The 13,973-nt window shown below is 37.1% G+C and overlaps 1 protein-coding gene across 5 annotated transcripts in view; it reads right to left on the bottom strand.

Annotated features, from left to right (window-relative positions):
- CLCN3 (chloride voltage-gated channel 3) overlaps positions 1-13,973 on the bottom strand; it is an 83,105-nt gene that overhangs the window by 21,827 nt on the left and 47,305 nt on the right. For all 5 annotated transcript variants that reach the window (XM_075500318.1, XM_075500317.1, XM_075500320.1 and 2 more), the window contains 4 exons: positions 6,665-6,822; positions 4,207-4,306; positions 1,717-1,904; positions 895-1,017 (listed from right to left, as the gene is read on the bottom strand). In XM_075500318.1, coding sequence (XP_075356433.1) covers positions 895-1,017; positions 1,717-1,904; positions 4,207-4,306; positions 6,665-6,822 — 569 coding nt within the window. The remainder of the gene's footprint in view (positions 1-894; positions 1,018-1,716; positions 1,905-4,206; positions 4,307-6,664; positions 6,823-13,973) is intronic.

Below are 13,973 nucleotides of genomic sequence, written 5' to 3' on the forward strand. Positions count from 1 at the left end.
TTGAGGTGCTGGAGCGTGTCCAGAGAAGGGCAACGAAGCTGGTGAAGGGTCTGGAGCAGAAGTCTGATGAGAAGCGGCTGAGGGAGCTGGGATTGTTTAGCCTGGAGAACCGGAGGCTGAGGGGAGACCTTATCGCTCTCTACAACTACCTGAAAGGAGGTTGTGGAGAGGTGGGGGTCGGTCTCTTCTCCCAGGTAACAAGTGATAGGACAAGAGGAAATGGCCTCAAGTTGCACCAGGGGAGGTTTAGACTGGATATTAGGAAATTTTTCTTCACTGAAAGGGTTATCAAGCGTTGGAACAGGCTGCCCAGGGAAGTGGTTGAGTCACCATCCCTGGAGGTATTTAAAAGACGTTTGGATGAGGTGCTTAGGGACATGGTATAGTGGTGGTCTTGGTAGTGTTAGGTTTACGGTTGGACTCGATGATCTTAAAGGTCTTTTACAACCTATACGATTCTGTGATTCTGTGATGGTTTGTGCTAGTTAAGGCAATTAAAGCCAGTGCAACAAAAGATCAATTGCTGTATCAAAGGATCCGTATTCTGTCAATGAACCACTGCTCTCTTATCACTGTAGGGAGGGTGGGGATTGAGGGGGAGCTTTGGAAATCACCCTTCAGAAGTCTGCTCTCTTAAGCTAAATGCTTCCTTAAAAAGTAGTCCAGCCAGAAGCACGCAGCAAAATCTACAAACTCAGGGGATTCTCTGAAATTTGGGGTATTTTTCTCAGCAACAATTAGCACAATTACATTATTTAAATTTGAATACTTGTATTAATGTATTTCATCAAAGTCACAGGGTGCTCCCTCTTGCCTTCCCCTGACCCTGTAAGGTAGCAGGAATTTTCACATTAATATGAAACATCTATAATGTACATATTAGTTAGACCTCACCTCAGGTATCCCTGAGCCACAGGCATAGGGAGCAAATACCTTCACCAGAGAAACAGCTAAGAAGGCAAAGCTCAAAGCCCAGAAAATGTACATTATGTAGTTCATTATGTATGAACCTGGACCCTAAAAGCAAAAAGAAAAACAACAAAAAAGTCAGAATATAAATTTGGTGTAGGAGCAAAATCACTACTTAAAATAACCCAGAAGTACTCTTGCTGCAATTACACTTATGCACACATTTTGAGGGACAGTAATTATTAACAAGCCAAGAAAGAGAGAGTTTTGTTTGAAAAGCATAAAGTCATGACGCCTGCACATCAGCAAAGACTGGGTTATACCAGGCAGAAAGTGTTCCAGCACTTCATCTTAAAAAGAAAAAATAAACATAGCACATAGCACAGGTATTTTTTTAATACCTATTAGCTGGCAAAATCTACTGAATACTGAGTAAATCTTCTTTATTTAAAAAATTTTGTGGTAGAAAAAATAAAACCAATCTATTCTTAGTTATCGGAGAACACCACAAATCTCATTTTTATTTTTTTATATATAGCTACAATCAAGAACAGAAATTCTCGTGTTATTAACAGTTGTGTACTCTCATAACTTCCTTACAGCTACAACACTCCAAGCCCCCTTGCAGTGCATTAAATGCACATTTATTACACTATAACCTATTAATCAATTCAAATGCTGAAAAATGGAGCAGACAGTACAACCCAAATCCATGTTTAGTACCCAACCTTAAGACCATTATTTTCTTTCCATGTTCAGTCGAGCTGTTGAGCAACACCAGCCATCAAAGAATGAGTATATACTTACTTCTGCTTGCCCAATTATTAGTTCTGCCCATGTTTTCCACAGAGGACATTTATCTCTCTCTTCAAATGTGGCCTCATTCGAACCCCAACAACACTGTTCATGGTTAAACCACAAAGCACTAAGGCAAATGCCTTCCTTTAAGTCAGTCATCCAGTCAGCAGCAATGTCAATTAATCCTGCCAATGCCCCTGTTGTAGAAACAGTTTTGTATTAATGTTCTTGTAAACAGGAATAACACACACAGCTAAAATGAAGAAATGTCCTGGTATTAATTGATGTAAATTGAAATTACAGAAAACCTAAAGAAACAGGCATTTAAATTATTGCTGATTTCCAGGAATATATCCTATTTGCAATATGGTAAGATTAGTATTTGCTAAAGAATCTAGTACCTTGTATATTTCCCAAGTTAAACGCATCTTTTTTTTTCTCCCCCCCCCCCCCCCCCCCCCCCATGCCACAGTTCTCCAACAGTCCACTAAAACTAAGGAGTTAAGAATCAAAAGAGGACTGATACGTTTTTGTGATGAAAAACTCAAAAGACCTTCTGACAAAACTACCTTGCCATGCCTCAGAGAACTCATGAACTATTCCACTATGTTTTGTACATAGTAGAACAGCATATTTGGAGAAAATAATTCTTACCTTGCCAACAACAGTTTTAGAACAACATAAATAAAACACCAAATAAACCCTGATGACATTCATGAGATCCATATACAAAATGACTTAATTCTGTAACGCAGTGAGCATGTAAAATTTCTACTGCAGGTAACAAACAGTATAGATAACTAAGCAGTTCACAAACTCAAAGCTTAAGATTTAGATTTAGCTTAAAGGATTCTGTGTTGTAACTACATGCAGAAAACTTGCTGCAAAGTCCTCAAAAAATAGGCATTACTTAGGAAATGGCATCAAAGGATTTAAAAAAATAATTTAAAACCCTCTTTATTTTACAAAAGCTAAATAGTTTTTCACGGTAGCAGTACACTGAAAAACTACTTCTAAAGTAATTATTTTTATGGACATGTACAACTGTTAAATAGTTATAATTTACTATTTTTAACATATTAATCACTACTAGAAATAGCTGTCTAGAGACAGCCACAATTTACTTGTGTAAGTTGGTAGTAGAGAATTACCTCCAATTTCCTAATTTATATTTACTAATCTTGACAGACCCTCAGTTTGAGATCCTGGGCCAACCAAAGTCAAAGTCAAAGGCAGTATTTCAGTAGAATGGAATTTCAACCAAATTAATTAAAATACATAAACATAGGATCTCCCCATGACTGAAATCAATGTTGTACCATTCAAGAGTCACTAGACATATACAGAAAGCAATGGAAACAGAAACCTAGGAATGTTCACGGCCAGAATTTGCTCGCTTTGTTGCTCAGAAACATAGGAAAGCAATTTTAATATACATAGCAGCTTGGGGGGTGGAAACACAACACTGCATGTTCCCACCCAAAGTATCACAAGCAATTTCCAGTAATTATACACTCCCAGTTTGTACATTCAGAGGTATATAAACATGCTACAAACTTTGCATTTATATTAATTTATATATGATTTGTGAAAGTGATTATGTATATATCTAAGTAGCAATTATACAGTTACCATGCCTTTTTAACAGGCACAGCCATACTTCGCAACCAATCCAATTTTCCTAGCATTTAATCTAAGATCTCTGTTTGAAATACTTTTTTGGAAAAACTGGGCACAAAGTTTGTGACTTCTCATTCCTGCACAGTTTGGTCACTCCAAACTATGCTGATAGAAAGCAGCACTGCATGACAGTGGGGCCACAAACTATCAGATTATTTTAGCTGTAAAACTCATCCTAAAATACATTAAAAAGAAAAGGTAGAGTTGAAGTAGACACCAACAAATTCTACCTGTTAAAGCTAATATTTTCTGTGTAACAACCTCTAGAAAGGTGTGACATAAACATATAGCTAGACTTTGCTCATGTATCAACAAATGCTTTACAAGGAAGTGTGTTTACCAAAACTACACGTATACCAGAGCTACTTTTTGGTCCATATGGAATAAGCTAATGGGTTCAGTAAAGTTCCAGGGGGGACAAGGGGGGAATCATAGCAGAAAAAACATCAAGCACAATCAATTAATACACTTTCATAAGAAATCCTACAGGAAAAAAGCAAAATTTAACAGAACGGGAAAACATCAATCTCAACCACAGGATTAAAGAACATTGGTAGTTTAGTAGGTAGAAGTTCAATAACTCTGAGAAACTCTCACTAAAGTCAGTGAGGATTTTGTTTTCCATTTGATTAGTAAACCCTCCCCTCAAAACACTAAAGCCTGTAAATCCAGATAGTCAACCTTTTCCTTCCCTCATGGAATTACGGTAGTAGTCTGAACCAGCTCTTACCCAGGTTGGTGGGTAACACGCAAATGAAAAGCACAGTAACTATACTTGCTCACAAAAGTAAGAAAGAAATCCTCTGTTTTTTAATTTACCTGATGCCAAACCAGTTAGTGTGACTACTAGCCATCCTGACCATGCATCATACAAACTTTTTGTCATCTCCCATGCTGATTCTTTCTTCTTGCTGTTAATCTGCAAAGAGAAATCATTATGTATACTTGTATGTGTTTCTCTAATATGAATAGGAGAAAAAAAGTAAGTATGACATACAAACTGCATGATGCAAGCTGCAGGCAAATATACCCTCTCTAAACTACAAGCATTCTCCTTGTATTTAGTGCTTTACATAGACAAATCAGCTTGGCTATTCAGACATCAAACAACTGACAGAGGAAATTTGCTTAATTTAAAGAACTAAAACCCAGGAAATGCATTATTAGGAGAAATGAATACTTTCTATGATACACATCTAAAACATGTAATTGTAAAAGTCTCTCCTAAATATTTTTTTTTTGAACCTCAAATAAACTGTTAGTGTACTACTAATAAGCTATTCCATACAATTCAAATTCCTAAACTTCTATTTCAAATATAAACATCTTTCTTTTATCTTTAGACTAAAAACCACATCAAAATAAAACAAAACCAAAACCTGGGTAACTACTCTGTAATACTTCTACACAACTATTACTAATGACATCTAAAGTTATTGTACTGAAAAAATAGTAATTCTTATTTTAGCCTTATTTAGTTTACTTTGTGCACTTAGCTGAAATTTGTGCATAACTTGTTTTATGATTAAACCTTCATTATGTAATTGGATCCTATTCTTATGATTTTTTTCATACTGTAAAAGGAGGGAGAAAGTATGTGCAACAAACAGCAGAAAAAAAGACAAACCAAGAAAGCATAATACTAGACAAGGAAATCTAGGAAAAAATACCACCCCTAAAGCAAATAAATATATAGTTTCCTCTACATTTCTGAGATTCTCAAACTTTTTTTTTAAATAACAGTAATTTCCACAGTAGCATGTCTTTCAAAACCACCATGAACTAGTACCGATTCCTTCTTCTTCCTACATCTTTGATTATATGTCCAGTCTCCTGTCGTTCAGGGCATATTTATAAATTTCACAGTAGTTCTGTGACTATAAACTGTGAACTGTCTTGTCTGACTTTTCTGGTCTCAGACATTAAAATGAGTAACACCTGTGAAACTTCACCCTAGATAACCTATTTCCAGGTGTGATCTGCCTTGCCAGGATTTGGTCAGGCCCAGCATTCTATCCAATGGCATATCCACTAGACACTAACCTACACATCTGCAGCGTAAAGATAGTGTTGTTTTAATTACTACTTAGACATCAAATTATGAAATAAAGTATTACATGGAAAACACCTTCTCACTTTTCATTAAAAGCATTCAAACAAGGTATGTGTTCTCAGATCCATTGTCCAAGGATCTCTTTTCCTTAAAAAAGCACTAGATAGTGCAATTGCGGATGTTTTGTTTTTTAAACTAGTGTAAGATTTTTTTTTTTAACCATGTCAAAGTAAATCAGCATATACATCCTACATTTGCTTCCAGAAAGTTAAAAATGGTGTTTCCAAAGAAAGCTGAATAACACTACAGTGTTGCACGTGAAGGAACCTCTCCCCTGACCCCTCCATACAATTCCAATTCATTTTTAACTATTCATTTTGAGCAGTTAAAAATATTTTAGGAGAAATCACATCTCCAAATCTGTTCTGTTTTTAAGGTTAATTAAGGTAAGCGTCCCAAAAGTTTGGCAGTAAGGCTCTGAATAGCATATTTCCTCCTAAAATGCTATTAAAGAAGTCTATTACATGAACAACAGCATCTACCATGTTACTGACTAATACAACTTGAGTCCGTTTCATGAAAGAACTCATTGCAGAGCACACTGATAAAGACAAATGGCCTGAACTTTGAAGATCTTCTGAAGAAATCAATAGAGAAGAGGAGAAAAGCAACTTCTGTGATGGGAGAGTGGAAAGGACATTTACCATACGTATTCAGACTACTTTTTTGTTAAACATATATACACTGATATAACTGTTTTAGACATGAGAATTTTCACTTTCCATAATCCAAACAACTGCAGCACTACATAGCAGTAGCACAGATACACTTGTGTCAGTATACAAGCAATATACATCAGTGCTCGCTTTTCTGTACAAGTACCACCATAAGCACTACTGCACTATTACAAATATATCTACACTGGAAAATAGCCTTAAATATACTAGCATGCAGAAAAGGCAGTACTGTAAAAATGTAATTTGAGTGATGGGGAACTATTCCCACTCTATTAAATTACTATTTCCTTTCCAAGTCATAAATACTGTTGCAGCACTGCAGGTATCAACGAAACGGTGCTTTTTTAATAACATTCAAGTAGTTCTAGCTGATGTAACTACTTACAAATTTTAAGTATGCACATATTTGTACGTGTTACTACATCAGACCTTAATTCTAACATCCAACAAAAAATATTTTCCAAGTATTGTTATTTATCTCAAGTACCCGTCTATGCCTTTCTCTGTCTTTGCACTTCTCTCGAACCCAGTCAATGGTATGGAAGTCATCGTATGTTCCTACTCCAGGAATTGGTTCATCCAGAAGATCCAGTAAATGTGTTGAACTGTTGATACTTCCTCCATTTGTCATTGTATAATGAGTTCCTGCAGCAGAGGAAAAACAGGAATGAATTAATTCTGCAATAAACCAAGTATTTTAAGGTTCATAACACTACAGCTTATAAAATTTCTGAATAAGTAATTAAGACATTTCCCATAATATGCATATTTTACTTCATTTAGGTCTCTCAATGTTGCACGTCACTATTTTTTTCTGTCACTCATCTGTAGGTTAAATATGCACATTAGTGACTTTGTATTTCCATTGGTTAAATATGAATGTACTAGCCAACCTGTTGTTCTGTTTTGTGTGCAGACTCCAGAGAAACTTCAATAGAACAAAGTGGAAAAAATGAGCAGCTTCGACACACATTTAACTTGAAGTTTATTTCAGTTTATTAACTACCAGAGGAAAATCTGATTGTAAGAAAACAAAACCAGATGATTAAAGTTCACAGCACTTCCGTAAGTTGCCAGTTATTTTTACATATACATACCACTGATTACCAATCTCTCCTATGTGTCTAAACCAGACAAAATACATTATCAACAGATAATCAGTGCAGATAAAATGTAACAGGAAGCCAAGCAAACACTTATTTTTTAAAATTTTTATTTATTTCGGGTAACTCACAGAACAGCCCTCAGTCATGAAAAGTTGGAAATACTGTATAAAGAAAATGTCTTCTACCAATTTTTCATCACTAGCTAGTTCCTTCACAAGCAGCTTGCATAGCAGTATCCCAGAGAGTATTTCTTTCAGTGATCAGAATAAGAAGAGCAAGAGGAGTACTGAGAATTTTTCCCTCTTCACAAGCGATCAAGAAAGTTTTACTTTTTAAGCTTTCAAATGTCATCGATTCTGTAATATCTTGGCTTTTTTGAGTTCCTGCAGTATGTTTACAGACCCCAAGAATAATTTTCTGCTGGATGGCTGCCTAAATATAGCATGGCCACCATTTGCCCACCCAACACAAACTGCTTCTGCATGAGTAATTGCTATAAAGAGAACATTTATAATGAGGTTAATATAGACAACGATTTAAAGAGTGATTACTCTCACTTGTTTGACTAAGAACAAAATAATTTGGCCAACAGCATATGCCGTACCACAATAATCTCTGTTCTTAAAGATGTAGGCCCAAGATGGCCAAGACTTCTATCAGTTCAGACAGGCACTAGAACTCATTTCACAAGACTGACACTGGGATGGTTAGGCAGGTGGGGATTTTTTGAGCTGGGTTTTCTTGTTTGCTTGTCTTTCTGAGTTTTTTTTAATTGCAGGCTCCGCTTCTTGGTGTTGTCAGCAGAAGTTTCCAATTTAACAAAAAATAAATAAAAAAAAAAGGTCTTCAAACGGCCTACCTATAAACTTCCAAATGTGACAAATGCCGAGTTCATCAGCCCCAGCTCTCACCAACAACTGACAATCAGATTTATACATAGGTAAAATGTGCTTTTTCCCTTTAAATTTGTGAAATCTGAGATCTAGCAGAAGCCGTGTGACACCTGGCATTATACTCAGACCCAAAGGTGTGCCTCAGCCATCTATTGCTTGAGAGGTCTCGTTTATGCCTGCTATATTTTGTGTTTATTTGGACATTTTCTTAGTGGTGAAAAGCGACATACAAGACAATAATACAAAAATCCTATTAAAACAAAAAGCAATCTAAAATTTTCAAGATACACAAATGTTCATTACATGTAATGTGTACATTCATTACACGTACACATTACACATAGAAAAGCTTAAAATCCTATAAAATTCTATTAAAAATTACTTTTTTTTTCTTCTAATCTTAAAGTAAAAGAAGAGAATGCAAATGCAGGAGACAACTCCTCAACAATGCCAACACCATTCTCTCATGCAAGCCTGGCTGCCACCTTTCTTAATACTGTTTTTTCCCCCAGTCTATGCTGTATTAAATTCTCCCTCATCTATTCACCATAGCTAAGCCCTGTAAATCTCTTCCCAAAGCTGCTGCTAGTCTCTCTTAAGGCAGATGTAAAGAAGCATTACCTATGTTTCCATTAATAAAAGGCTAACAACAACAAATTAAATCAGATTTGCTAATAGAGGTGATTGTGAAAACCTTGCTTTAGGATAAGGGATTCAATACTCTTGCCATTTCCAATTCTCATAACTAGAAAAGAAGTCTAAGACACATGTCTGGCTAGCTGGAAGGGCAAGCTGATTTGTGGAAGAGGTAGTAACAAAATTCACACTGTAATGATTAGTTTAGCTCTCAAAATTAAAAGAATAACAGAATACATTACAAAAATGTTATTTTTACATGAAATTAACCTCCTTCGCAAAGTAAGGGGACATAAATTAAATCAGCCACAGTTTAATTATTAATCTCCTACAAAGTTACAATGTGATCAAGCCGTTTCCTGAACCTGAGTGATTACGGCAGAACAAAAGCTTGCCTTTGCCCTGGGGGAGTTGGTTTTATGCCCTGCTAGATATGAAGCAGTATCAAGCTATGAGGAGCATGCAATCCTATGCCACACAAGGCAAAGGAGAGTTAAGAATTATAAATGTATCACAAACAGTAACAGATGATTTTATGCATATCACAAGGTGCTGAATTGCAATTCTCTCCAGGGAAACCATCAGGGATAGCACCATACTCACTACACCAGACCCCAAGCAGAACTTGGAGTAGCCTAAAAAAATGGTCATTGCCTGGATACAATAAAAATCCCACCAAAACTGCATCAGGTTCCTCCCTGCTAGCATTTGCTGGCACACCAAATACTGGAATATAAATGATTATTGTATGATGGGGAGGAGACACAGAACAAGATGTGAAGCTGAAGAGGTCATTTTGTTGAATACAGAGCTGCTGTGAACACCTGATGCAGCTGAATAGCTATAATCTTGTACCAAGTGAGAAACAGGCAGCAGTGTTTGCATTAGTGTGTGATAGAAAGACTGCCCTATAGAGCACCATGAAGAGGACAACTGTACAAAATCTGATGTGATGTATCTAAGATACGTAAGTCTGACAGCACTGGGAGAGGACATTCTCCAGCTAGTATTATGATCTATGTAGCATATAACTATTCTAAAGGAGAATTTAGAGAAATATACCTTTACCAATACTCAACACTTTTCCAAACTTCCATTTCCCTTTCTTTCCTTCCTTCTCTAGCATTTCACACAGTAAGATGCTCCTTCCAGCTATGACGATGATTCTCATCAGCATAAACACATGCAAATTCTCATCATTTATTGCCAGTTTCATCAAAGTGTTATTAAATTTATTTTCAACTCAATAGATTTTGTTAAAATCCTTACCATAATACAGATTTTTCATCACAACTTTCTAACCTCCAAGCAGGAAATCATTATTACCCTGATAAATTGCAGCACTTAGCAAATGTAGCCTTCTGGACATTCCCAATGCTCAGAAAGTATTTCCCCTTCCTTCCTCCCCCTTTTCCCCAGTCCTCAAGTTTCAAGACTCCTTCTCAGGCTACAACTCAATGCAAGTACTTGTCATCAAAATACAAGCAGCCTTAACCTTAAAAAACACAACAAGGACTTAGCACACAAGGTATATAGGCACAGCCTCTAGTTATGATATGAGAACACCTCCATTTTCCATATGTACACAGCTGAGCCATTCTATAGCTGTAGAGAAAGTAAAGCCTTCTGTTTGTTACATATGAGTTTGCTTAAGGCTTTATTTTTATTAGACTGGGAAGCAGATGGCAAAGTGGCAGGCAGAACTTTTATTACTACTGTTACTCGAAACTAACCCATGTTACTACAGGGAGGCAAATAGTAATATAACGATCCTCTCAGAGGCTCAATACAACTCACAGGAATCCTCACAAAGCAAATGCAACACAATCCTTCCATACTTTGCAAAACGAAGGTAGCTGGCATCCCTTTATTAGCGCACTCTTCTCCAACAGCATCTTTAACAATCCTGTATTCTCAACACATAACCAGCGAGCTGCTGCAATCACAGACTGCAAGCTTGCAGACAGTAAGCTCCTAGACAATAAAAGCAACATGCTTCTTCAGAGAAAGGAGACTGTCTCTTTTAGCTGATTCAGTCACTGCAGGTCTTGCCTGAACTACCTTCTAGGAAGGCAGATGACTTTTGTTATTCATGCATGTAATTCCAAGCCTTCAGCACAATCCTTTCTCAGCAATCAGCTCTGATAGTGCTGAAGAACTGCTTCAAGTGAAGTTGTTAAAAAACAAAAAACAACAAAAAACTAATAAAGAATTAGAACAATTTTCATCATGTTGAAAGAAAAAAACCTGTAATAAGCATTAAGGTTAACAGTAAAACACTGTACTTTGCGACACCTGACCAGAATGAGGTACAGCAAAAACAAACAAAAATGCTACATGGACAAAACTGTAATAAGAGAAGTAGATTCCAACACCATAAAGCAGCTCTCATCTTGGAAGAAGTGAGGGTTTTGGTTTGAGTTTTTTAAATGAGAATGAAAAAAATCCCTTGAGAGGACACTATGCCTGATAGAAAAAGGAGACCTTACCATATTGCTCTCCTTCATTTCCCTCTGAACATGAAGTTATACTGAATGGCTGTTAGCTCCCAACACTGATCCAACCTCCTGCTTTGCTTAGCTACTCCCTCATGATGTAAAGCAGAAATAAAGAAATTACAGAACCAATATTTTGCTATACTCACACAAGTTGTTTTATACATCACAGATTCCTCCTTGCCTTATGTCCCCCCTAAGGCAAGGAATATCTCCTTTCATATTCTATATATGTGCCTCATACAAGCAGTCTTCAATCTTGATTGATGTTGGAACTATGATAAACATGACAAAAAGCTAATTTATGTAGATTACACACAGCATTTTTCAGGTGCCACGCACAGCATTTTCAAAGGCTGCCTCACCTCCTCTAGTAGTGGTCCCATACTCCTTTGTCCTTTTGCAACTCAGTAGATTTCTTTCAGATTTGAACGCAACCCTGGGCAACACAGAGCTGATGAAGGTTGTGGTTTTTTAAAGAAAAATACCTGGTAAGTTTTAGCTAATTCATTTAAAAAGAAAAAGATCACGTCAGCAAGGACTAATACTTTTAAAACACAAGCAGACCATTACTGACTATTCACTATGGTACAGTTCAAAAATTTTTTAGATAAAACATTTTAAAACATTAACAAATCCAAATGTGAGGTGCCAACATTCAAATGCTGTCGCATTTTTCACTTCACAGATCTCTCAGAACAAGTCACTAGTGAAGGAACCCAGTAGATCATAAAGATCTCCAGGGTCCTGCTATCCTGTCCCTGGTATGAAAAAATGAAGAGCCAGTGGACCCAGGTTCTCACTTCTTGGCGTTCTCTCTTCCGGGGAGGCAGTGGGTTCCAGTTTCCACACTCTGTGTCTTAAAAATCCCACTGAAAGTACACTTAAAACACACTTAAAGAAACGAGGGAGCTAGTGCTTCACAGTTATCTAAATACAGTTTCACACAAGAAAGGGGTTTTGCAACATGCTTGATGCTCCTGATTCCTGCATAACTGTTCAACAATCCTTCCCGACTCTTTCCTTGTGTGCAGTGTTCCCTCTTTTCTCATAAAAATAATGAGAAGAGAAACATCAAGATTTAAGACAAATGCTGCATCCTGGGTAATCAAACGGTGCACGATAGATTTTTATGTGTTTCTCCACCCTGTGATTATCAGAACAATTAACCAATATCACCTAGAGAACAAATCCACACAGCTATAGCCTCCATAGAGAAAAGGTACAGAACTGAGACATGAATAGACTCAAGAGAGTAGCTAACAGAGTTAACGAGAGACCATAATTTTATGATAAAGTTTAAGACCCCTTCTATATGCTATACAGCATATGACATACACCTTCTGAATGCACATCACAAAATATACTGCTCTGTCTCAAACTGAGCATATTATCAGCTTACTCCATTTTATGAAATGAGACATATCTCTCAGGACATAATTACACAACAAGGCTGAGCTGATCTAACACACTGCTACCACTCAAACAGGAGACCTTGCTCCCCCCCTTTCTCCCTCCCATTCTTGGTCACACACTCTCACTCTCACTCTTGGATCAACTTTGTCACCCTTGGATCCAACTGCACAGTAAACCAAGCAAACACACTAATCCAACTAAGCAGACAAAACTAACAAAAAGAAAATACTGCTATTATACAGAAGTGGACTGAAGCTTCTGTGCTGTCAGACAAGAAACAGCCAGTGCAAGAGCAAGAACTGAGAGAAGAGCTGGGGAACGACAAGCAAGTTCACCCCCTTCCACAGCAACAAACTATCAGGCTAGTTATACTGAAATATATAAATGTACCCTTGAGGTCTTGTTAGATTTTAATTATGTCTTTCTGCTGGAAACAATTCAAAACTTCTATATAAATATTAATATCCAGACACTATACAGTAATATCCATTTCACAGAACTCAAAACTCCCAAAGGTGGCTATGTTTAAAAATATTTCAGAGTTGTGAACACAACAACAGATAAATAATGTCAATATTAGAGTCAATGGCAGAGCAATAATAGGATCCAATTTCTCAAAGGTATTTCTCTACAAGCTACGTAATTGATAACTCTTACAGCAAGAATACGCTAGTTTGCTGCTCCTCACACATCCCTTTTTCTAGACAGTGCACAACTACACAGTATTCCCCTCGGCAGCTGTCCTTCTGGCTGACAGCAGTGCAGAGAGTTTCATTTGTGCTACTCGGAGCAGTGCGAAAGGAGGGGAAAAAAGAAAAAATGCACCTCTGTGAATGAAAATGAAACTAATCAGTTTACACCAAAGGCTGGAATAAGCTTTCCCTGACATGATCATCCAAACCTGCTGAGTGCTAAAATCAGCAGGGGCTGTAGCTTTCCGGAGGCCAGATACTAATCCAAGGCTTTGCTTCACCCATGTGTCCTTGGGTATTAGGCTGGCAAGGGGAATGGAGGCAGGGAAGCACCCTGAATGCAATGCACACCATAAGGATCATTTATACTTGCAACAATAAAGATTTGTATACACAAGATATGTGTTAGTGCCTGAGCTTCTTTCTGTCTCCATATTCAGACCACAAAACATGAGGCTTTCAAATAAAAACAACACAGGAAACAATCATCAGTTTATTTAAATTTGCCTGTGACCACTCAAGAAGAGTCATTAAGCATTATTGTCTTTTGCTGGCTAG

The sequence above is a fragment of the Mycteria americana genome, chromosome 4 (genome assembly GCF_035582795.1).
Source record: "Mycteria americana isolate JAX WOST 10 ecotype Jacksonville Zoo and Gardens chromosome 4, USCA_MyAme_1.0, whole genome shotgun sequence".
Classification (NCBI taxonomy): domain Eukaryota; kingdom Metazoa; phylum Chordata; class Aves; order Ciconiiformes; family Ciconiidae; genus Mycteria; species Mycteria americana.